The sequence below is a fragment of the Boleophthalmus pectinirostris genome, unplaced genomic scaffold (genome assembly GCF_026225935.1).
Source record: "Boleophthalmus pectinirostris isolate CB_2022bp ecotype Guang Dong unplaced genomic scaffold, ASM2622593v1 HiC_scaffold_2, whole genome shotgun sequence".
Lineage (NCBI taxonomy): Eukaryota > Metazoa > Chordata > Actinopteri > Gobiiformes > Gobiidae > Boleophthalmus > Boleophthalmus pectinirostris.
In genome coordinates, this window is record NW_026571152.1 from 24792644 (window position 1) to 24818105 (window position 25462).

At 38.9% G+C, this 25462-nt stretch overlaps 1 protein-coding gene across 7 annotated transcripts; it reads right to left on the reverse strand.

The window, feature by feature from the left end:
- Positions 1 to 639: 639 nt before the first annotated feature.
- Positions 640 to 23131, reverse strand: mical2b (microtubule associated monooxygenase, calponin and LIM domain containing 2b). Of its 7 annotated transcripts, XM_055155292.1 has the most exons (36): positions 22833 to 23131; positions 21223 to 21430; positions 20530 to 20646; positions 20246 to 20347; positions 19953 to 20108; positions 19746 to 19846; positions 18666 to 18923; positions 18013 to 18128; positions 16741 to 16867; positions 16565 to 16652; positions 15549 to 15696; positions 15167 to 15366; positions 14326 to 14399; positions 14152 to 14223; positions 13937 to 14065; positions 13670 to 13840; positions 13292 to 13507; positions 13075 to 13209; positions 12571 to 12942; positions 12020 to 12106; positions 11806 to 11898; positions 11375 to 11561; positions 11169 to 11242; positions 11029 to 11089; positions 8422 to 8553; positions 7467 to 7517; positions 6616 to 6734; positions 5745 to 5978; positions 4996 to 5144; positions 4021 to 4343; positions 3856 to 3929; positions 3698 to 3787; positions 3286 to 3379; positions 2668 to 2776; positions 2504 to 2577; positions 640 to 1704 (listed from the first exon to the last, which is right to left on the reverse strand). In XM_055155292.1, the coding sequence occupies exons 1-36, from the start codon at positions 23094 to 23096 to the stop codon at positions 1472 to 1474; spliced, it is 5238 nt and encodes a 1745-aa protein (XP_055011267.1). In that variant the 5' UTR covers positions 23097 to 23131; the 3' UTR covers positions 640 to 1471. The 7 variants fall into 7 exon arrangements, 6 of the variants coding, with proteins under 6 accessions (XP_055011267.1, XP_055011268.1, XP_055011269.1 ...); XM_055155293.1 differs by lacking the exons at positions 11806 to 11898; positions 12020 to 12106; positions 12571 to 12942; positions 13075 to 13209; positions 13292 to 13507; XM_055155294.1 differs by lacking the exons at positions 11806 to 11898; positions 12020 to 12106; positions 12571 to 12942; ... (1 more) ...; positions 13292 to 13507; positions 13670 to 13840.
- Positions 23132 to 25462: the final 2331 nt, after the last annotated feature.

A 25462-nucleotide genomic window follows, 5' to 3' on the forward strand; every position in this document is an offset into this window, starting at 1 on the left:
TATGGCCTCTTGTATTAAGCTGTGATATTATTTTACTACTTATCTATTTTATTTTTACTTGTACATTTACATTTATATAATTATGTTTTGACACCTGTCTCTTGCTCTTTTTTGCTACTTATTTAGAATTTATTATTACCATTTATATTTTTCCCTCTTTGTTATTATATTTATTGTGATGTGTGAGCTACTGTGTCCAAATAATTTCCCTGTGGATCAATAAAGTTTGTCTAAGTTAAATTTGACAGGCAACTTGGTCTAGTAGTGCCACCTGCTTGTCTCTATGGAGATAGTTAAGTTTATGCCATACAGTGGAACATTCCAGGCAAAGAAATAACATCGCCATGGAGACAAGCAGGTGGTGGCTTTTGATTTCCAAATTGAAATACTTCAGTGGATGACGACACAGTAGGAAGAAATAGTATCACATATTTTCCAAACAAGCCTACGTAAGGATTGAACATTTCATACTTGAATGTAAAAGGCCTGCTTGTTCAAACTAAATATACATATTTAATTAAAAGGGAGTTAACAATGTAATAAAGCGCCAAATGATGAATACAAATATTTAACATTAATTATCTTTATTAAACATAATTAAATACAATCAAACAATAAGATCACACACACACAGTGGGCAAACATGAGAAGTCACAATTCAACCATGACCATGCAAACGCACAACGCACAGGACCTCAGCATGATTCACAGCCTCACAGCGAGGATTTCAATGTTGCTTTTTGTAGATAAGATAAAAATTTGTTAAATAAAGTGGAAATAATGTGCAATTAAACTGACATTACAGTACAGTTATGGTCTTTACTGATTCAACTGTGGTAATACATTTAAATGTCATGAACACTAAAATACAAAACAAAAACTGTAAAATACACTCGCTTTATGCAATGCCTACAAAACATCAACATTATCGTCTGAATAGTTTTCGGCTCATTTGTTGCAAAATCAAGATGTGCAAAAGTACAAAGTAGACAGCTAATTAAAGTAGTGTTGGTGAATCAGTGTAATAAGCCAGTGTTTCCCTCAGGTTTTTACAAGATTATGGTGGCACAGGCAATCCTTAAAAAAAAATTATAATAAAAAAAAAATGGGGGAGTAAATATGCCACTTATTGCTTCTTTTAATTAAACAGACTGATAATATATTAAATAAAATGTTACATGTATATTTATTATAATATAACAAGCAAAATATTTTTACTTTTTTATATTCATATTTATACATTTAATATTTTTAATATTTTTTACCAAGTTATTGCTCAGTTTGATTTAGACTACTGGGGGACACCATAGTCTCCTCTATGAAACACTGAGTAATCACATCCCTCTATGTCTGTACAAAGTTAATGTGGCTCCAGAGCTGGTAAAGCACAGTGTAGTTCCTATGCCAACAGAAACCCTCGTCTTCTTTTTAAAAAAATGTTGTGCCAAGCGTTGCCACGGGGTTCGCCCCTTCACCCATCAGGCCCATCCCCTTGATCCTGCTCCTCGCCGTCGTCCAGGTGGGCCCAGTGGAACTCGTATCCCCGTGACAACAGCAGGCTCTCGAGGTCCCTGTCCTCTGCTCGCTCCTTCAGTCTCTGCTCCTCCAGGGCACATACGAGCTTGTCCCTCCGCTCCACTGTCCTCATGATCTCTGCCAACATCTCCTGTTCCTGCTGCAGCTCTGAAGCACTCTTCTTGGTGTCTGCACATAGGAGATTCATAATGTTTATTTAGTTATAAAGCTCTGTTGTGTTGTGGGTATGTTTTTCAATGTGGTTTTATTTTGTGAATGGTAAACAGATATTTTTTAAGGATATGAAAAATATAGTTTCATTGTTTTCAAATCAACAGTGACTGAAAAATGGTCAGCAAATCTCATGCAACCATGACTGTAGTAGTTAGAATAGTCTGACAAAAGTATAATTTAAGGATGAATAAATAGAAAGTGAAGGGTCTGATGAGCTGGGTGTAATGACCCTCAAATGGATGTGCTTAATCACTTGAAATGACACCAACCATGGCATACTTGGGCTGAAGTCAACTAAAGAAATTCATGGTCTATGTTTTATTTTCTGTCTGTTCCTATACCATTGTAAGAAATTCATGGTCTACAAATGAAGACGTGCATCAGTTAATCAACTAAAAGTGGGGGCAGCATGGTGCTGGCCAGAAAAGTTATTACTATCTTGTGCAAAAATTACTATTATAGACAGAATAGTCAGTACTAGTAAACAGCATCTTCATAAGTGAAATGGCAGATTAAACTGTCCAGTTACTTCCAAAATCCCTGCTAACTCACTTCATTCCTTTTAATCAAATTAAATAATTAGTTAGCTAATTAGACATTGACCGATTATAGACTTAATGACTAAAGGACTAAAATCCTACCCATGCTTTTGATTAACAGGTCTCAAAAGAAGTATTTATTGACCTTGTCTCAGCTAAAATCCAATCTTTTCATTATATATATTTATATATTTTAGTTTATAAGGAGTCCTTACCCTCTACTGCCATTCGTTTCCTTAGTTCTTGCTGCAGCCTGCTCTGTGTATCTTCCAGTTCAAGCTCTTGAGCACTAATGAGAAAAAAAGATTTCATTGTTAGTCATATATAGTTACATTTATAGTTACATTTTTATTATTCTAAACTCAGATTTTCTACATACAAGATCATTAACTCGGACTCATAACGAGCCAGTCTGTTCTTCTCCAAAACTAGTTTGAACCAGGTCTGATACAGCTGGGCTTCATCTCTGTCATCTGAATGGGACTTTTCTGTCAAAAGGAGAAAGAAGAGTTATTATGGAGTGAAATAAGATGAATGAAGAGGAAACATCTCAGCACAGTGGCAGCACCATAGACTTTTTAAACCAATTATATACAACTGATAGAAAAGGCAGCTATGCACTCAGATCAAATCTCAATGGCAAAAGTACACCCGAAGGACATCTGCTATGCCTCAACCTGACAAGAACACACTACGCACTATACAAGACCAAACAAAGGCCGGTACTGTAAAAAGATGTGGCAACAATGAAGAGTCACTGTTCTTTGTGAGTACCACCATTAGCTGTATGCTTTTAACCACACCACTGTTACTAAATGGGCCGAGAAGTCCACAGAGGAAAAATGTGGCTTTTACAGAAAAATTCAATGGAAGCTCCACTGTATTCGTCCAAAGTGTTGATGATGGCAATGTGACAGAGTCTGGTAATTATGAGGCATGTGGCTGATTGAGGATTTGAAGCACCGATGCATTGATCATTGTCTGTGATTCTAAGTACCTGCTTCTCCTCTTATGAGCTTCTCTATAGCAACACCTCGCTCTTCCAGGTTCCTCTGTTTCTCTCCGACCTCCTCCAGTTGTCTCTGAATTGCCTAAGAAATGGAGATTATACACTGTAAGCAAGTGGCAGTATTTACATGTGTATGGGTACGCCTGTATGGAACTCACAACCTTCTGGTTAGAGGGCAAATACCAACTGGCTGAGCTTTTTACTGCCCCTTTTTAGACTTATATGTAAAGGTTTCATTAAGATTTAAGATAATCTGACTTCAGAGTTTAATGCTCTGCTTGTGCATTTAACATTTTTAACTATTCTTTTACCAAAATAAACAAACCTTCTGAACATTAATGTCTAAAAATGTGTGTAAACAGCTCAAATATTCCAAATGCATATATGTTATACGTTGTACCTGAGCTCTGTGCAGCCTCTTCAGCTGGTCCCTTTTGGCCTGCTGAGCCTGAATCTTCTCCTGCCTCCTCCTCTGCCGGTCTGGGTGCCACTGGAAACACACACAAAAGTTAAAATAACACTTTTAAAAATGTTTAAGTAAAAACGATTGGTACTAACCTTCTTTGTGAACACTGGGTTATCATTTTCATCTTCACTGGAGGACAGTTCTTGCAGGCTCTGCTGACTGGAGGCTAAAAACAAAAAAAGACATTAAAGACATTTCCTTATTTTAAATGATATGTGACCTGTGGCATGTAACAAAGATTTATAAACCCTAGAGACCTTTGTTTCTGAGGTTGGTGAGGATGGTCCTGATCTCCTCGCTCTCTCCACCCTGCCTCTTCCTGAGGCGCAGAGAGGAGAACAGATCGACTCTGCGCCGGGGCAGGTGCGCCTCAGACACCCTCCTGCTCTTTAGTGACACCTGCTGGAGTAGAGAGGGCAGGTCCCGACCAGCACCCCAAGGGTCAGAGCTCACACTGGGTACTTCACTGCCCAATTTGTGCTTGTCGGAGCCCAACTCTGCTGAGCTGAACAGGGAGCTGAAGTTAAAAGCACCTTCAGACATCGGCCTTGGTCTGCGAGATCCATCCCGCTTTGGCCTCCTAAAAATATCAATACATTTTAAACCTTATAGCTACAAGGTCACAACACAAAGGAGATGGGGAACTAATAAATTTTTTTGCAAAAGAATTTAGAAATGCTTTAATTCTTTACTAAATTATAAATTTCATTCATTTTGACAATTTAATTCCCAGTCTAATGTTCTCAAATGCTAATGTTCTCTCCTAGCCACCAAAAAAGAAACATACAATAAAAATGCCTGTGTCTACAGTACACTATGTTAATGATGGGAACTAGCTACATACATGTACTGAAAACAGATATTCAGAATACTAATTTTGAGTATCTGTATTACAGTACAGTCATGCTTTCAGCTGGTGATATTCAGAACACTGTTACTATTCAAAAACAGAAGGAATACACTTATATTTGATTATCCAGTTTAGGCTTCAAGCTGCACAGAATCAGTGAGAAAAACAGAAAAGAGCACTCTACATTTTACAGCAAGTATTCAATATTCTGCCACTGAATTCATTTTCAAAGTATTATTCTGCTATTATTGCTAACCATCAGAGGGTTATTTTGATATAAAAATAGTGTTTCATGATGCGTGTTTAATAATGAACACTTTAGTAACCTGTGATATCAGAGATTTAACACAGGGTTGTACACATAAGCTGTCAGGGTACATACATAATGACAGTGGAGTTTGGGCTGCTGGGATGGTTCTTCCTGAAGGCACTGGCGATGAGCTGGAAGACTGAGGATGGAGGGTTCTGGCTCTGGGCTGGATCCTGGACTAGGTCTATCTGGGCTTTATCTCCCATTGAGTCTGTTTGCACCTGATAAGACATCAGAGCAGGGAAAAACACTCACATACAGAAATAATTCCCCTTATCTCATACACATCATTATCTGTGGACTATTTTGATAGCCAATTCAAAAATTCAGAAACAGATCCAAGTGTTCAAACTAGGCCAGAGTGAACTTTCAGAGTATCAAAATAAATTACTATAGTTTTAGTAGTATATTATTTTTATTTCTCAGAATTATAAAACATTTTTTAAAAGTATATTTATTTTCTAGAAAGTGACAAATATTTTTTTTTATATTATGATGTTAAATTAAAGATCTCACATTACAGTATTTTTGATCTGATAATATTCATTGATTACTCCAGCATCTGAAATTGCCGGTCTCTACTGAACAAAAAAATAAAACGTGGCTGTAAACTAACCCTACATGAGATCACAAGGTGGAACAGAGCATTTTGAGCTTTGGAGATGTAGACTAATAATAATTGTTACTCAAGCATGTGTGAATGAAACAAAATGCACCTCTGGATATGTTTTTGATGAGGTAACAACATTATAACATGGTTTAAAACCTCCAAGAATCCATTTTGTGCACTATAGGACCTTTGAATTTCAAAGCTCATCTACCTGTTCATTGTGTTCTTCTGTTTTGGCTTCACTTTTGTTTATTTGTCTTGATGCTTCTTCAGTAGTGACCACATCCCAGTCCAACAGCTTTTCCTTCTCACACACAGGGATGGTGAGGCGCTTCTTTGGGGCTGGTGCACGCTCTCCTGCCTTTGACTTGGCAGAGGACTGTTCCCTCTCCTCTTTCCCCTCTGAAGGACATTGGGGATCTGCCTTCGAACATTCAGGCAAAACCTTCAAAGTGAAACAATGCAGATGCATTTAAATTCAGTAAAGTGTGAAATGAGTTACAGATTTACCACCTGAATATCACTGGACTTTAAAAATAAATATTAACCATTTGTGCTACAGCTGTAGACGTCAAAACCCTTAAAGGCCCTATATAACACAAAATTGATTGTTGTGAGCTTTACGCCATGTTACAGTGTTGTTACCTCCTCAAAACCATGCCTGGAGTTGTGTTTTGTTTCATTCACAAATGTTTGAGTCTGTCTACATCTCCAGAGCTCAAAATGCTGTGGTCCACCTTGTGATGTCATGAAGCTATACCTTTTATCTTTAGTTCAGTATAGATCATGGTTGAAATTTTTGGTATTACCATATGACATCACAAGGTGGAACAGAGTATTTTCTGACTGAGAAAATAACTCAGCCTAAATATGTAGGGTTTGTGCATGTGTGAATGAAGTAAAACACTACTCCATGCATGTTTTTGAGGAGGTAGCAACATGATAACATGACCAGAAAACAGCGTAATATTGTACTCCATTCTTCACTTTTCAGACACACCAATTTGATCAAGTTCCTATTAAAATAAATAAATAAGGCCTCATTGCTTGGTAGTGGTATACAGCACAAAGTATAAACATACATGGCTGTCTGCTGGTGTGAGATCCTCAAAGTCAGAGTCTGCCTCAGGGACAGTTTCAGGGCCTGGTTTGTCTCCAGACCAACTCCTCTGGAAATGTTTGACAAAGATCAAAGGGAAGGCTGCAACACAACACACAAAATATTACATTAACACCCACATGATTATCCAACATGATCCTATTACTGAAGTTGTATTGGTTACATCAATGTCCTTCTGGGCTATGTCTATGTTGAACACAATAAAACTCAGGATAGACCACCCACAAATGCAAGACAAACCTGAGAAAATACTATGCAAAAGATAGAAAGCCATCCTATTTTAAAATGAAATGCCTACAAGGGGAAATGCTATACTCTGTCTATTCTAATTTCAAACAAAAAAGTACAGCTGCTGAGGGCAGAAACGGTGAAGTGTTTTGAAAATTACTTGTTAAAAGTATTCATGATGCTTTTAGCAAAAAGTTGACAATATAATTCAATGGATTTGGAATAATTAAATGTAACTAATGTGTTTGCAAGTCAAAGATTAGACAATAAGAAACTTGATACAAAACAGCTAAGGCTGCCCTCTAGTGGAGTACATGTTGCATTACAGAAATTTATATTTTAATATAACAATATAAATATATATATATATATTTCATATTAGGTGTCTCGGGCAAGACCTGTCTGTGCATATAATTTTGTGTAATTGAGAGACTAGTGGTGGTTGGAGACATGTGCATGATGTCGGTGCTTCAGAGCAGCTCTTGTTACACTATCAAGTGGTGAAATGAAAGACGTGGCCTGTTGTGCTTTTTGAAGCTTGTTCACATTCATATGATCGTCATACAGAAAGGTGGTCATACTCACTGGCCTGGATTTTCCGTTTCCATCGATGGCTCTGTTTGGCATTAGTCTGATCTGTTGATGATAATCAAGAAAAAATACTTCAAGTCTGTATTGTTTAGGGCAATAAATAAATAAATCACACCTTGTGCCATGTGTATGTTTGTTAATATTATATATCGTACTGTATATTATAATATGAATGACTCTTGCACATACAGTAGGCAGTGCCAGGGCTCTATCTCAGTAGTGATCAGAGATGGACTGTTCAGACAGGAAATTACAGTCCAGAAAAAACAAACATGAGGCTGTATGAAAAGCCACAGTGAGAGAACCGCACCCTGGTGTCGCAGACTCAACCCACCAGGCTCACTCCCAACACAAACATCACATATTCATGAAGCAGAGCTGCTCAGAGTTCAGTCAGTCTAAGATGCTCCCTCAGGGAATATCAACTATTCAATTCATGTATTGCATAACAGAGCAAAAACACAACACTGCTGATTTCTATTAGTCATGTTAGGTTTGCCGAGGACTTCTGTAGAAGCAACTGTATCAAAATGTAATTATTTTCATTTTGGTTCCAAATGGCGACTATCATTTTAGTGATTCTATATTTAACTGTTACAGCGACACAAACAGACAATGTGCAGAGCTGTGTTTAGGGGGTAGTCAATGTCCACAGGACAATCTGAGTGGCACCACAAGTTCCACCTCATTCTGCTGGGGCAGGGGTAGTTGCCAATTTCAGCTGAATTTCATATTGTCACGGTGAATTAAAATCTGGCTTCAGGTTTGGTTGACTCTGGGACCACCCCAGTGAAAAAAGTCTAGACACACCCTTGACATTCTGGAATGATAAGAATTAGTAGCAGATGATTGTGATGATGATTCCCATGATTGAACTAAAAAGTTAAATAATAAGAAGTGAAAAGTAACATCAACTGACACAATTCAAAGTAAATCTACTCATACAAACCTTTGAGACCACCCTGGCTTGTGGCCTTGGTTTCCTCCGGTTCATTTGAGGCAGTGACCAGACACGATGCTTCCAGAGCTTCCCTCGCCATCTCTGTATCAGTCTGAGTGCCCCCAGTCTCATGCTCCACACCTACAAATAAAAACACAAATAAGCTCCTCAAACACATTAAAGTAGGAAACACATCCCATGCATTGGTATCTACTTGTACATAATATATCCCCCAGTTTTTATTTTAGCTACATGATGGACCAAAGAATACAAAAGCAAGGTAAGTACTCACAGAGGAAAGAGATGATCCCACTTGGTTACAGCAAAGAAAGGACATTTGTTGGAATGGTTCACTTAATGCTCCAAACGTATTAATATTTTAATGATGAATTTGAGGATGTGTAGGGAAAGGATAGAGCAGACCCACAAGCCCATCAGAAGACCACGTCATTCACTTCAGTTCTGTTCGCGTCAGATACATTTGGTTGGCTACACAGATGTGAGTCTTAGTCTGCAGTTAATTAATGTTACATGTTGTGTCTTTATTCAAAAAGATGAGATTGTGAAGTTAATTTGTGTCATGTTAGATAGACAAGTATTTGTCTCATACTAGTTGTGTATTAGTTTGAAGTCACCCTTTAGCTAATGAGCCAATTTGAATGAACCAAATACAAACTAAAACAGAGGAACACACAGGGACGCAAATAAATTAAGCAATATTTTTATTTTAGATTCTATTTACAGCTTTACAGCATATTTACAACTTAATTTTATTGGACAATACTTAATAATTACTGTAAAACAGTTACCGTACAGCCAGCAAATTGGCAATGTGCAAAAAGTAGACAGTAGAAGAATACTGAATAAATCTTCAGTATTGTTTATAAATAAAGCTACAACACAATCGGGAGGCACTTAGCCCACCCACTATCCATAATGTGTGGATAAAGCTGAGTTTCTGGGCAGTTTTACTTAGGAGAGACATGAGAGGGACCGGGACAGGGGCTCTGAGGGGGCGGGGCCTTCGTCTGAAAGAAAGGGAACCACAGACACCAGACAGACAGATGACGAGGTTACTCTTAATGGGCCGGACAATGAGACAGCACAAACTGGCTGTGGTGGTTAGGGAGGTTAGAGCAAAACATCACAAGATGAGTGTTAGTTTTTATAAGTTACACGTAAGCTCAGAGTTTAAATGAGCATATCAAATATTAAAATAGCAGAGATCATCATAATTATATTGAACTTGTATCCATTTGCAGTCTAATAAAGTGGTTTATAAGGCAGGTGTGCATAGAATGGTTAACTAAAGCACAAAGGCATTGACTGCATTTGGCTCTTTTGAGGTATTTTGAGGTAAACTGAGTACATGCTACCTCCACAAACATGCAGTATTCATGCTCTATGGTGGTTAGCTGTCCAAATGTGTAGCTCAGCCAATGCAAACGTTAAACTACAATCGTATAGCCATCACCTTTCCCATTGGAGGAAATCAGCCAATCAGGGGATGCAGCATTGGAAACATACAACGGACTGAGCAAAATGAAGTGAATGAGAAACAAAACAAAGAATTTAGAAAAATGGATGAGGGAAAAATGAAATTGGAATAGGGAAAAAAGAGACAAGTGAAACATAAATTACAGAAAGAACTTACACACAAACTTACTGTATGAGTAAAACATTTAGACAAATGTTTACCCAAAAACCCCCTCAGGCAATACTCCTGAACTACTAAAATTATTTTATTCATTAGAAAAGCAGCATTGGCGATTCAGAAATGTAGCTTTGGTTTGTTTGTTTTTAGTCATAAAGAACTAAGTGCTCTGGAAAAAATAAATACAATTCTAAGAAAATATAAAACAACATGGTAGATAAAAGTGATAGTTAATCAAATTAATAGTATTAGTTGATAACAATAATAGTTAGATATGGGTGTATACTGTACTGTAAGTGTTGCCTGCAGTGTTACTATGGAGCAGACGAAATGCAGTCAGTATAAAAACTTGAAAACTCATTGACACAGGCACACTCCAGGCTGTTATGCAACACACAGCATCTTAGACCAACAAATACAAGCTATTAACTAAAATTAATAAACAGGTTTTACACTGTTGTCAACCTCATAAATAAGCATTTGGTCTTATTTGGATATGATTTATATCTGCACAGGGTCTCGGCAGGTCACAGCTTGGACTAAGCCTTGGTCAAGAGTACATACCCAGTGATTCATGAGTATCAAAACCCTGGTGTAAACTACAGGGATTTATATAAAATAAATATAAAACAAAAATACAAAGGACACTTTGAATCATAAGATACTCCAGCATTTACTATACTGATTGAGGCTAAGGTGACTAGCCCAGGTCTATGTGAGCTGGTTGAACTGTTCCTGGTACATCTGACTGGACACCTCATGCATCATGTACAGCAAAGGAACAGACACAGTCAGCAGCTCATAGAGATACTCATAGTCATGTGAGTGGCTCCTCAAGTGGGACCCCACAGCTGCCACACACCCCCACACATTCCCCAGCACCCTTTGAGGCAACACACAAGCAGCCCGGGTTGCACGCCTTGGCCAGTACAGGCCTTGCCTAAGCAATGAAACCATGGTACCTGCCACTGCATCAGTGCTGGCTGCTGTGCAGGCCTGAGTGTTATTCTGGCTTTGGTCATCCTGCACAAATACAGTTACAAGTCAAAGTCAGATCCACATACATTTGTTGTATGTAACCTCTTCTATAGGTATTGCTCACCGTTCGTCTCCCAAACTTTCCAAAAATAGTGCTTGATAGGTGTTGGGCATAATGTACTTTGCAGTAGAACTTTCCTGTCATTCAAACACACAGATGTACATGTAGTGAGTAGTGACCACTTCAGAACATCTCTAAAACTGTAAAATGGTTGTTTTCTGCATAAGCTCTAGCTTAAGTTGTGCCCTAACACCAGGTGTGTTGCGTACCTTCTCGTGAGTCGTATGTGTGCGTGCCCAGCCGTAGCACACAGTTACAGACGTCACAGCGGAAACAGTCGCGGTGGAAAAAGTGTCCGTCTGCACTGAGCCTCTCCATCACATAAACTCGCTTGGAGCAGAAGTGGCAGGTGTCACTCCCGCCGAGGGTAGGAGCAAAGCCCCCACGACCAACGCACTGTGGGACAGAGAGAAACCACAGAATTCCGTTTTAAAATCATTCTAATGATGCAGAGATGAACAGGATCTCATTTGTTAGATGAACGCGCACACCAGCAGGTTGTGTAAGGCTGTGCACAACTCAACATTAGAACAAACCATCAATCCAGCATCATGTTAATAGTTTTCAGCAGGTGTAAAATACATAACTAAAATCAATGAGCAGATGTAAGACATGCTTTGAACAGCCACTTCCATCTTACCGGCGCCGCATTTGGCCTGTGATCGGTCTCATACATGATGGCCAACTTTTGTGCTCTAGCATCTATGGCTGAGGAAACCTTTCCAATGGTACGCTAATGTCACACATACCACATGAAACATGAAGACATGACATGAAGGGAAAAAAGAGAGTTACAGAGAGAAGCATAGAAATATAATAATGAAGGAAGAACAGAACTGGACTGTTTATGATACCTCTTTCAGATAACTAGGGGCAGCTGCCGGGCAACTCTCAGAGCGAACAAAAGACTGCTGAACAGGACTTTTGGAGCTCACATGACACTAACATCACAAGAACAGAAGCAGCAGAATTATTTTTATTCTACCTTTATTTTACCTTTATTTTACCAAGAAATCTCTTAAGATAAAATATATTTTTTGAGGGAGACCTGGCCAAAAGGCACCTTTTTGTTTAATATGCTGTATTAAACAACAAAATAAAACGGTACATTTAAGAAATATATTTGTGTAATTTTGCACATATTTATACAAATTTCATTTACAAAATTTTAAGTAAAATAACATAATTTATATAAAAAAAATACTGTAACTGCAACATCAAATCAGGTTTTCAAATGTGTCAACTCCAAAGGGTAGCCATGATTAAAAGATGACATAAAAAACATAAAACATGTGACATTATTGTTCTGCATAATTTGAGTAAACAGTTATGATGTAATTACTTTACTATTTATCAATTTACTATATCAAATGATGGCCATATTTTAAATACTTCGCAGGATTACCTTTGTGGAATCATTTTCACCCAAAAGGTCCTGAGTTACAGGGTTTTGACTGTGTTCAAGTGGAGAATTAGGCAGACAGGGGGAGCTGTTGTGTCCATTTTCACAGTTCAAGTTGGGTAGGGGAGTTGAAGTGCTCTTTCTGTTTGGGCATTTTTCTTTGGATATAGCTTTATGTTCAGCTACAGCTACATAAGACCGATGAGAAGAGGAATCCTCCAGAGTCAAGTTTTCAAATGTAGCAGCAGCGGGGGCAGGAGAAGAGGAGAAACCATTCTGGGCTGTAGGATCTGGGACAGGGTGGACAGTGGGGTAGTTGGGAAGTTTAGAGAAAGAAGATGGAGCAGAAGATGAGGACGAAAGGGAAGAAGCATCCTGCAGAAGGAGAAGGGAGAGAGAAAATTGACAAGGAATGAATAAGTGATGTAGTGTGCACTACCGGACACTGGGATGTAGTTCAAATGTACGTATATGTGAATAGATTTTTAGCTAATATTAAAACCTAACCTGTTTCTCTGAAACAGAAGTTGCTGGAGTTTTGCTGGAACCAGAAAACAAAGAAGAGAGGAGGACTGCTCTCTCTTGTATACTCCTTTTGGTAAATTCTCGTGTGGACAATGTTGGGCCTTTGCTTTGTTTACTCTGTAAATGGCAAGCAGTGGTCAATGATGGGGAAATGTTATGTTAGGTTATGTCAGCTGATGTGACCCTAAACTAAAGTCACCTGCTGTTCTGACTCATCTGAGCCCACATCTGAAAGTCCCACAGAGCACCAGGGGTTTGGGGCCAGAGGAGAGCCTGGGCGCTCTGACAGTGCAGAGAGAGAAGAGGTGGGGGAACAGGACAGGGCCACAGGGCTTTTACAACGAGGAGGTGAAGGAGAGTGGTTGGGGCAGAATGAGGGACTAGGGTTCTCCAGTAAGCGGAGGTAGATGGACGGCTTTAACAAGAAGCACAAACAACAAAAGGATAGCCCAACAAAGTGATCACATTATTTCAGAGGAAAAATTTACATCAGCAACTAAAACCAGGGTCCTCAGTATGCTCGAGCAACAGTGTAGTAAAATCTGTCATCTTTAAATATATGAATAACTTGTGATACCTGCCACTTTGGACGACTAGGAGGAGGAGGAGGTGGGGCAGCCTTAGGTTTAGCAAAGCGAGGGTTATCTGTGTCCTGCTTTTCCTCCTCTTCTTCATCCTCAGAGGAGAGAGGAAGAGGAGAGGACACAGGAGAAGGAGAGGCAGATGGATATAGAAGATCCTCATCAGACTAAACAAGACAGAAAGGATAGACAGAGCAAAGAAGAGGATAGACGAATCAAAGGAAGGTCTTCAGGTCACTTGGTGAGGTCTCAAAATGTCTCACCTTGGTTCGTATTTTTCCTGTTGTGCTGTTCTCCTCGAACTTGGCCAGTAGTTGAGTTGCCATGGATCGGACCTTGTTCTCTCGCAGATCTCCATTTTCACCAGGAGGGGGAGCACTGTGGCAAGACAACTTTTCCCAGATAAAGAAAGTGTTAAAAAAGGTAACCATGGCAAAGTGTGAGGAATGATAGTGAAGGAAGGTTATATTCCATTAACCTCTGATAGATAATGGTCCCCTTTCCTCCTCCTCTTGTTAACAGAGTCATCTTCTGCTTTCTTGTCTTCCACCTTAAAGGAATTTTAATTGTCACATTTAGCATTTTCTGTCAAAAAGCTATCAAAATCTACAATTTTGGAAATAAATGAAATGAAACATAGAAAATAGTTCACCCTGGGTATCCTCTTTCTTGGTTGATTGTTGTTGGTTGCATAGTCCTTAGTGTTCTCGTCCAACTCTTTTGAACCTATCACATGAACATTTAACACTCACTTTTTATTGCCAACCATAAACACAATAGAGTTTCTTGCCTTGAGTGTATACAACTATGCAGCTCCTTCCTATTTTATCCTTTTTATTCTATAAAACATAAGAAAAGGTTGTGCTCCTAATATTAAAAAGACAGATTATGATACAGGGCTTAATGCTTTTGGAAACAAAGAGGGTAAATCATTTTCCCAGACTTTCATAGGAGTGGATTAGTCTGGAGTGACAGCAGTGCAGGTGACAGAGTTTAGTGACTTCTAACATGAAAGAAGTGTAAATCAAATGGGCCTAGTTCCCAGTGGCAGCGTGACAGGACTCCAGTACCTCCAAGGTTCCACCGAGCGCCTGGATGTGGCTTTCCAAGACATAGTGCACATACCAGACGTGTCTCTGGCAGGAACTAACCTAACCACGGAGCGGGTTGTGTAACTGAAGCTTCGTGCAGTGGATAAAATAGTCCCCGAGTCCAAGTGGTTTCTATCAACAGTTCCTCTCCGTCAGGTTCAAGTGTGTTCAATGTCAAATGCAGTGAACAGACACACAGACAGCCTGAGTTATTTGACTAAATGTTGCATACCAAGTGTAGTGTTTGTGCAGCTTAGTTTGCTTTTGTATAGGATTCCACATATACTTCATTTTATCCAACTGAGTGAACACTTTCATTTGAACACTGCACTTCAAGCCTATTTACTCAGGGTCTGGTGGAAGTGCACTAAAGTTACAAAAGACATGGTTAAACAAGCTAACCTTTGCCGTTTAGTGGCGAGTTCCTAAAGGCCTCATAGAACTTGGAGAGGTAGAGGACCATGAGCAATTTGTCTGGTTCCCCCTGTGCAGCCATCTCCTTCCCTGTGGTTACTGGCTGAATGTTGAACTCTCTCTCTGCTACATCAAAGGCCAGCTGGTTGTTTTCCGCAACATCCTCTTCATTTAGACAATCAAAGTCACTAAGACGAAATATCAGAATCATTAAGTCATTATTTAAGTTCATGAGAAACTGTAGTCACTTTTTCATCAAAAAAAAATCTGACTTGACAAGAGACTTTTAGCAGAACACTAGTGAGGCCTAAGTCATTAAAGCAGCTTCTGCCAAATTTCCTCCAAGTTTCCTGGAAACCCCTGAACTCACATGAGGTCAGGCCTCTGGCGGTGGATGAGTGCACACAGGGCAAGTCCACTCCTCCAGGACGAGGTCAGGTTAGTGACCTCCACCCCTCTGTAGCCCTGCGTCTGCCTCTGACACCAGCTCAGCAGTCTGCTGGGTCGCACCTCCGACTCTGGCAAAGGAACATAGTCAAGTTAGACTCCCCATAAACTATTGTGTTTTGTGCTGCATGAGATAATGTATGATACTTTTAGGGATTTAACTGTGATCTAGACTACACATTTATTTATTGTAAATTATCATCAAAAGCTCATCTTGTCTTGATCTCATAAATCCAATCTAGTGTCTCGTCTTGTCTTGTGTGAATTCTGTCTCGTCCCTGCCCTAATATCTTTGTACAGTTTTTACTTTCTTCCTTAAAAATTAAAATAACAACATTGTCACTGTACTACCAGATGCCAATTGACAAAGATAGAGTTATAGAAGAATAAATAAAAGTTTTAAATATGATTAAAAAACTGACTAATGTGTCTTGAGAGATGTGATATAAAGTGCTGCTGCTTGCTACAGGACTGCACGTCAGCACATGTCCGTCTGACCCTGATGTGGTGTAACTCAATCCCCTGGTATTGTCTGTGACGAGGTGCGCCGGCCTGTGGCGACACTGGAGATACTGTTACTGCTCAGAGAGGAGCCACTGAAGCATTTGGGATGATGTCATATATAGACAACTGTGTGAGGTGTGTGTGTACAGTACAGTGTTCAAATCATTATTGTAAACAACTGAAAAGAAGAAACTGTATTGTTATATAACAATCACATGTGTAGCCTTAACTTTATAGGGCTGAACACGTGGCTGATCTCAGTGGTGGATGGTCAGATTACATTTTCAACATGACTATGAGGCTTTAAAAAAGAATAGGGTCCTATGGCGGTAATGGTGTCAGTGCTTTGTGTAAATACACTTAATCCATCTCACTTAGTATCACATATGGACAGTTACTGAAACTTTAAGACAAAATCAAGAGCCACTGTCTCACCTCGTCTTGAAAGGCTGGCTGATTGCCGCGTGGGGTGTCTCTCCAGGAGACCAGAGACCTGTTTACCATCAAAAAATAAATGTCGCACCTAAAAAAAAAACATAATTTTTTTATTGAACAATTTCAAATATCATCTATAAAATAAGCTTCAGAAATAATTAAAATATTGGACTGACCTGATGGGGTCGGACACAGGTAGAGTTGAGGTTGGGGTACCGTGTTGTAGGGTCTATTGTGTACTGATCAAAATTCTTACTGAGGTTTTCTGGTGTAGTTTGAGGCAGCAGTCTGTAGATGCTCTCCCTGATACAAGACAACACAGAGCCTTAGACTCAGTAATATAGGGCAGGTGCAAATATTGTATAGACAAAGCTGGGTCCGGTCAAGCGGTAACATAGTGAAACAGGGGCAGATTTTTTACATTCAAATAGCTCTTATTCAGAAACTAGAGGGACTATTGTAATAAGTAAAGTATTACATGTAGAAAAGAGTTAGCACTCCAATAGGGTAAAGTTAAACCTGCAATATTCTTTCAGGTTGTTGACCAAAAATTTAAAAACTCCTGTCGGTAACGGAGGGAATGAAATATGCAGCACGTTTTGGGCAATAAATACAAACAGCGATAACTAGCGGTTCTCACTTACATATCCTTAACAAACTGATTTGAATATTTGCTTAATATAGTTTTCTACCATATGGTACAAGATTAGGTTGAAAAACCTCTTACTTTTTGAGTAATGAGATTTTTTATTAAGAAAGGTCATGGTAACGGAGGGAAAAGTAATGGAGGGAAAATTGTGCAAACAAGTAGAAGGTGCATGATTTTGCATCATTTGTCAGCTTTTTTCTTCCAAATACCTTATTACTTCAGAATGAAAGGAAACTATTTTTATAAAATATGTCAGTCCTTCCAAGTAAATTTTTAACATTTTAAATAATTTATATATTTTTTAAATCATGTGCCTTCATCAACAGTTCAAAGATCGAATAACACAAGATATGATGAAATACATGAATTTATTTACATGATTTGCAGGTATTTGAAATTTGGGAAATAATTTTTGTTCCATGTTTCATACATGGTCTGTTTAAAACGTATGTAACTTTAGAACCAAAAATGGTACAGAAAAAAAGTAAACAGTTTCATAAACTAGAGTACATATGCTATCTTTTGAATACATTTTTATATCAGATGCATTAACTTGAATTTTTGGCCTTGCTGTATACTTCTGCTTGACCGGGCCCATCTGTATCAATGTAGGAACATTTAGCAAGACAAATAATTGTTAAAACATTGATACATAAGCTTTTTATTTTAAGTCATTCATTACGATCCATATTTGTTTGTGTTTAATGTACTCTTCTCATATGAAAATCATCATGGAAAGTAATTTAACTCTTTAAATCTTTGCTAAAAACTAAAAAGATGATGTCAATTGGACACTGACCTTTCTGCCAGGACTTCCAGGGGGTTCCTGCCCTGTGCCCAGCCCTTCACCATCCAGGCAGCATCAAAGGCAGCCAGGAACCCCCGAGCGCAGCCTGTACCCATGGGCCAAAAGGGCTACAAAACAATACATCACTATTCGGATTATGGCACTTTTTGTGAGCTTTAATGGTGTATTGTCTAACTTTTCTGGTGGAATCTTTGTCATCAGATTTTTTTTCCATGGAGATTTTAATGCCTTGCCTCAGTAGTATTAAACTTATCCATCTTGCACTTATTCAATTACCAGTGTTGTCATCCTGGACAAAACAACATCTCCATGGAGACAAGGAGGTAACAAAAAAGTTACACAGTGCACCTTTCAGCCATGTCATAATGTTGTTACCTCCTCAAAAACATACATGGAGTTCTGTACATGCTTGAGTAACCATTTGTCATTAGTCCGTCTACATCTCCCAAATGTCAAAATGCTCTGTTCTTCTTGTGATGTCATGCACGGGTAGTTTTCAAGTCTAATATGTAGGATTTGTGCGTTAAACATGTGTGAATGAAACAAAACAATTCCAGGTATGTTTTTGATGAGGAAACAACAATATAGCATAGATCAGTAAAAAGCGTAATACAGGTCCTTTAAACTCTTTATATTTTGCATACCTCTAACAAACTGTCACCCACTAATGCAACCAGCAGCTGATGGCCACGCTTCTCCCGGATGAGAGCAGCGTTCTCTGAGGCGTACATGGAGGTAAAGTCAAACATGGCAACATCAGGCTGTCCATAGTGGTTAATGGCATAGTCCAGAGAAGGCAGCTGGTAGTTGGTCCCAAAGTCCGCAGCCTCACGAGCATAAGACAACAAGGCTTCCTGATCAACATTATCAGGGCTCAGCAGACGCTCTGTTTCAAGATAGTCCTGGTGAAAGAAAGGGGGGCAGGTTTAGGACAAGGCCTTGGTGTTCTTGATACAGATTAAATGCAGCAAAAAGAATTATTAAAATGCAGAAATTTGTAACTTGGGTCTAGTCACTGATAGAAATGATCAGGTTCAGAATTTCAAATCTGCCTCTTGTCACCCATTTGGGAGTATGACAACACATTTTAGAAACATAAGACATAACCATGAAAAAAAAACATTACACTCATTTACTGAAACTAGTGAGTGAGTATGAGAGGTGATCTTTCTCTAGTGAAAGGCCCCATGTGAGCCCACACAGCTGACAGTGAGGCATCACTCTGCACTGGAAGCCAATGTAAACTGAGACTGTGTCCACTGAGGGTATGGATCGAGATGGCTTCAGTCATGGTGCGTCATGTGTGCTCCAAAAAATAGAACATGTTCCACTCTGTAATGTTTTTGCCTCAGTTATGCCAATATGAAAACATGTCACTAAAACCTTACATAAAAGGTGATAATTCTAAGAGGACGTCAAGGCCTAAACTTTATCATCATGTTTTATGCAAGAACTGTGCAATCATATTTCAAATCATGATTTCAGTGATTAAATTATTCAAAAATTTAGCAAATTTCTGCCTCTAACAAACATAAAATAAATCTGAGATAAACTATACTTTCTCTACATGTTAATACTGACAGTATGTATAACTAGTGAGTCAGCTATTAGCCAAATAAATGATTACACTGTTTCCAATTATCAAGCCGTCCTGTTTTATGTCCTGCAGAAAGTTGTTGATAAATTTGTGTAATCTCACTGAATGAGGAAATGAGTCAGCTTACATTCAAAATGACTCCTTTGTCCAGAAGACTCTGTTTTTTGGCCGTCATCACAAAATAGTGGGTGTTGTCTTTGTAGTACACAATGTTCTCCAAGTCGATGCCTGAAGACACAAACAGTTTACTTAAAGAAAACAGTTTTAGTGCAGTTCAAAAAACATAATGGCTGTGGTGGGACCAGTGGCATAAACTCACACTCAAAGCACTAACCTGTCTCCTCTTTGAGCTCCAGGAAGAACTTCTGATTAAAGATAAAGGCCACACCGCTGATCTCCTCCACTTTAGCCTCAGCTGTGGTGTTCCTGTTCACAAAGTTAGCAGTGATGGCAATAGCCAACTTTCCCCGAAATTCTTTGCGACTAAAACCTGTAAAACGAAAAATATAACAGATTAAAAAAAACAAACACACAGCTGCTTATGTTAATATTTACTTCTCATAAATTCCAACAGTTTGTACACACGTTTTCTACCTCGGACATGAGTTTTTTACATTGTGGCCTCACCATCTAATGTGTTTCTTCGCCCATCAGCTCCAATGATCACATCGAAGTCAAACTCACTGACTGGATGAGTGGCAGGTCGCACCTCTGCTCGCCATCCTGGACCTGAAAACCATAGTTAGGATTTTCATTTATTTTAGTTTTGCCACAAAAAGCAACTAACTAAAACTTTTGCTGATCACTTTTGCATATAACGTCCAGAGGGAGCCAAATATAGCTGAAAAATGCTTTGAGAGTCCCTTTGTGCCAGTACCATTCATGAGCCTCCAGGCTGAGATAAGACTTACTGTCATCAGTCTGCTCCTCTGGGGGCTCCAGCAGTTTGACAAACTCCACATTAACATGAATCTCTATTCCCAGAATGAGTGCCACCTTAAGAAGCATGAGCTGTAGCTGGCGAATGCCTACGAAACAACAACAAACTCAAACTACTATACAGAATAAAGAAGTGTAGTCCAAATAAAAAATAATATAAACCAAAGACTGTATAGAGAAGTGGACTAAGCGAGTGTGACATCACCCATGGCATTCAATGCCATTCCAATGAAGCGTGCGATGCTAACGACTGTACAAGCAAATTTGGATTCAAGCTTTAGATTATGAATAGGACCTTTTTAACAAACAAAATAGTGAAATATAAACACCAGGGTCATATAGTGAGGGTTAATACGAACATTTAAGACCAAAATAATGAGACTCACTACAGAGAGAGGGGGTATAATATTCCACTGTAAGTCAGTGAGGCCAGAGTCAGAAGGAGCCGGAAGTGCCCACACGCAAACCTATTTGGAATGAGGCGGCTAGCGCATTAGCTACGTCCACTTATATATACAGTCTATGATATAAACAGAGTTTTGATGTCTGTAAACTTGTAAACAGTAAATCTTAAATGAGTCAATAGAACTTATAATAGAGGGCTGATTTTATGTACTATGTAAAATCTTTTGTAGTTCATTTGAGCCCAGACTGTAGACACTCACTGATATGGTCAATGGAGCCGGCACAGAACTTGCCATAGAACTTTTTGGCTCCGAGGCCCCTGAGGTCGTGGATGGTGTAGGGCCACAGGTGGAGGACATTGTTCCTGGAGAAGGTGTCCCTCTTCTCTATCACCACCACCTTACAGCCCAAAAGAGCCAACTCAATAGCAGTCCTCAAACCACATGGACCTCCACCGATTATGAGACACTGGGGGAGGAAAGGGAACATTCATGAGAAGAAGGAATACTTTATGAAAGGTTTACTGTAGCAAATGAAACAAAGTATTACGTTCCCTCTAATCTAGGAATTACACAAGGAACCAAAAAACCTCCCTTTTGTTTGAACAAAGCAACAGCAAATCTGAAATAATAAGGCATTCACACGCACCCAAGTATTTAGGGAAGTCTTTCACATTGATATATGGCATAATAAATATTACCCCAAAATAAACAAAACAAATGTAAACCAACCAGACTGTGTGCCCTACTTTTGAGGTTCTAAATTCAACGACATGCCCACCCTGTAACTCCCATTCTGCAAATAGCAGTTTCCTCCGGAAAAATGTGGGATAGTTGTTATGTGGTTATTTCTGGCAGAGCCTTGGCCTCCACAGTTTATCTCCTTGAGTTTTCTCTGGACTCTTTCCCCTCAGGACAGCTTATCTGTTGCTCAGATATGAGCTCATTATAGGACACTATATATGAGCTCATATACTAGTATAATAAAGATCCAATGTATGTTGGCTGGTCATTTGAACAGCAAATCCAAATTTAAAGACTTGGTTACTTGGTTATTGAGCTTCAATACCCCATACCTTCTCTTAGGATTTTGGAGTTAATTACTTCTGATATAACTGTAGCTAAACTCTACTTGATTAATCCCATATGAAATTAATCTGTATTCACAAAAATTTACAAAAATGAATAATCGCTCCCTAGAATAGTTAGTTGTTGTAATAAATTTTTGGACTTTTGCAAAGCAGTATCCACAGGATTTTCATTGTTATTTATTGCTCAGCCTCCTGTGTTGTGTCATGCTGTGAAGACAATTGTGGCCTTGAGTCTTTTGTTTAAAGAGTTTTACTGCCAAATCCTGAGCTAAATACTGCACAGATTTATAGGTAATCTGACAAAATACTGACTACGTGAAATAATTGTCATGGAGCTGAAGTTTCTACAGTTTTGGGATAAGAGCGCATTAGAGCTAAAGGTGTGGCATGTACAGTACTGTATTATACGAATATAAGATAGGGCTAATGCCTTGGTGGAGGTTGGCCCAAGGCAAGTTATTATAGTTACAAATGGCAGCAAAATGCATAGCTATTTATGACTTTCAAACTATGGCAAATGTCCTTTATTGCATAGAAATTAAGAAAACTGAAATAGTATTTATTTAAATGGGAAAATGTCCTCACAAAAACTTAAAAATCAGGAACTAATTATTTGCCTGAAAATTAATAGTGAGATTAGATAATGAGTTCCTAAACAAACTAGAACTTAACCAGATGCAGCATATTAAACTCTTTAAAACCCTCATGATTTTTTCTTAGATTTTTATTGCCAATGGAATAAAAAATTTATATATCTTAACTAACGACCTTTAATCTTACCCTGGTGCCCTGGCAGGCTGTGTTTTGCTCGTATGCCTTGTGCTGAGCTCTTTTGTCCAGTTTGGTCCACAGAGTCTTGACCTTCCATGAGGTGACCGCGTCCTTCAGGCAGCTGTAGAAGTGGGCGTGGTCGAGTGGGTCTAGCTCCAGCTGCCGACACAGGATACTGAAGGCCTGCAGCGTGCCTTTGCAGGTGGTGGCCTGCACAAAGGTCTCAAAGAGCTGACTGGCCCGAGCCGTGCGCTCATCTTCAGTCTCCCCCATCAGCTCTGCACAGCCTCACGGAGACATACTCAGGAGAACCTGAGAAAATAAGACACAATGGTAAAACTACAGCTGCAATGGTGCAATTTGTCATCCAAATATTTAATCTATCTCCATGGGTAAGGTTGTAATTTAGACATACAGTCATGTTATGAAAAGCAAGTAACTGTTGTATTGGATTCGCAGTTTATATTTTTTGTCATCTCTGTAATACTTCTGCAATACTTATACTTATGTCAAACATCAAATAATATCCATCCAGTAAAAACACAGAAATAAGACGGCTCTAAATGTGAGAGCAGAGGTCACATTGCTGCCAAGTATCTCCTTAAAATAACATGCACAGGTTGCTACGTGCTCTGTAAATGGAGAGTGAAGGAGCCCAGGGAGCAGAGCTTTCCGCAGGCCTGAGACCCACACTTGAAACAGTCATATGGACTTCTCACACACAACAAGGGTTTTGCTGCTCGCGCTCCCTTGAACACCTGATAGGATTATAACAGTCTGTGGTCTGAGGGCTTCAGCTGAGCAGTCATGAGGAGCAGAGAAAACTACACACATGATGCAGAGCAGCCTGAGGTGTGGTACACACATAAAGTACATTTGGTCCTAGTGTAGAACAAGGACTTTGACATAAACTTCAACAATCCATGATAACGAGGCAATCAGGACAATTGAAAAGAAAATGGGGAAACAAAAAACTCTGTCAATTTACATAACTTAAGTTTTTTTTTTTAATATGTAGGTAATAATTTGTTATTATACAAATACATATGAAATAGTACACTTTTTATTTGACCTTTGGACTTCTTACTTGAAATGGAGCACTTTCCAAAGATGTGTTCATATTTAACCCAAACATGGTAAACATGGTACAGCACAATTTCAATCCTCTCTTCTGTTTACTTCATTTAACAGTTTCCACAACTCCCTTAAGCAGAGTTATCAAACTAACCACAGCAGTTTGCATGATAAACCTCTATGATGTCCATAACTTGTGACTGTCAAATGGGAACTCTGAAAACTATTTTTAAGGCTAAAGATTGTACACTCACCTTAGAATCAACTGTGAGTCTGGAGGAGCTTCTCAGTATGATAAATGTCCTCACAGAAAGTGCAGCTAGGGACATTTTATGCACAACTGCAGAGCAGTCACGACTCCACAACCCACAGCAGCATACACTCCCTCTCAGCGCCGCGGCCCAGGGGAGAGCTCCAGTCTCTACAGGTTGGCATTAGACCCTGTGTCTCCATTACCACAAATACACTCTACAAACGGTGTGTCAATATGGCTTAGAGGCTCAACTGATACTGTTGGGAAAGCTTCACAGAGGTACTTTAAGTCACCATTAATCTTCTATTACTTTTTAATGGCTTTTCAAAGGCTATGCCCTTGAGGTTTAGTTAGTTAGTTTAGTTTAGAGTATAAGCCTTTACAAATATCATACCTTTATATATTACATATTTAATAGAGTAGTAACACATTCATTACAACTAAAAACACTAATCAAAATCTAAGCACAGAACATACTGAACTAGAAAAGCACTCAGAGAGCGCAGACCTCCGCCAAGGACTACCCCCATTTTTTATATAAATTGCGATAAAATCAGTCTTCTGGATCAGATCCAGATCAGCCTTTGGAATATGAAAGAGGATCCCATTGTCCATCCCTGAGTCAAATTTCATGGGGTTTGGTCAATAATTAACCGAAATATTGAGAAACAAAATTTTTGGCCCCATTTACCACAATGTTAACTAAAATTTCAAAGTGATCCAGAATCCAGGATTTCTTTCGGATCACCCCCAAAATGAAATCAGTTCTTCCTTTTCACATTTCCAACAAATCCTGAAAATTTCATCAAAATCGGTCCATAACTTTTTGAGTTATGTTGCTAACAGACAAACAAACAAACAAACAAACAAACAACACACAAACGCCGGCAAACATAACCTCCTTGGTGGAGGTAATAATCAATACTTCACATTGTCATTCAGATCTTTTCTTTTAGTAGTAGTAGTAGTAGTATTAGTAGTAGTAGTTTATTCCTTCATTTTGCAGCAGTAGAAAACAAAACAAAACAGACTACAACCCAAATCAAATGTCTGAATTTTTTCCCACATCTTTTTTTGGCCTTGTACCAGTTGCGCTGTAAATACATGCATCTTTGGCCATGTAATAAATCTGATCTGGATCTACACTCTGGATCTGCACAGACTGAATGCTTCACTGCTCAGAGATTATCTCTCCTTTTGGATTGCCTCTGTGTTTCTGAAGAAGCTCAAATCAAAGACATTCTAAAATCTCCCAATATTATCCCTAAATCATCCCAGAGCGATGCCCTACTTATAACTGCTCTGATAACCG

Excerpts from the sequence above, each read along its gene's own strand:
- mical2b (XM_055155292.1), bottom strand. The coding sequence starts at position 23,096 with ATGGGGGAGACTGAAGATGAGCGCACGGCTCGGGCCAGTCAGCTCTTT. Across the intron at positions 18,924-19,745 it reads ACAAAGGAGTCATTTTGAAT|GACTATCTTGAAACAGAGCG; the intron begins GTAAGCTGACTC and ends TTCTTTCACCAG. Across the intron at positions 16,653-16,740 it reads CCTGTGTCCGACCCCATCAG|GTGCGACATTTATTTTTTGA; the intron begins GTCAGTCCAATA and ends TTTTTTTTTTAG.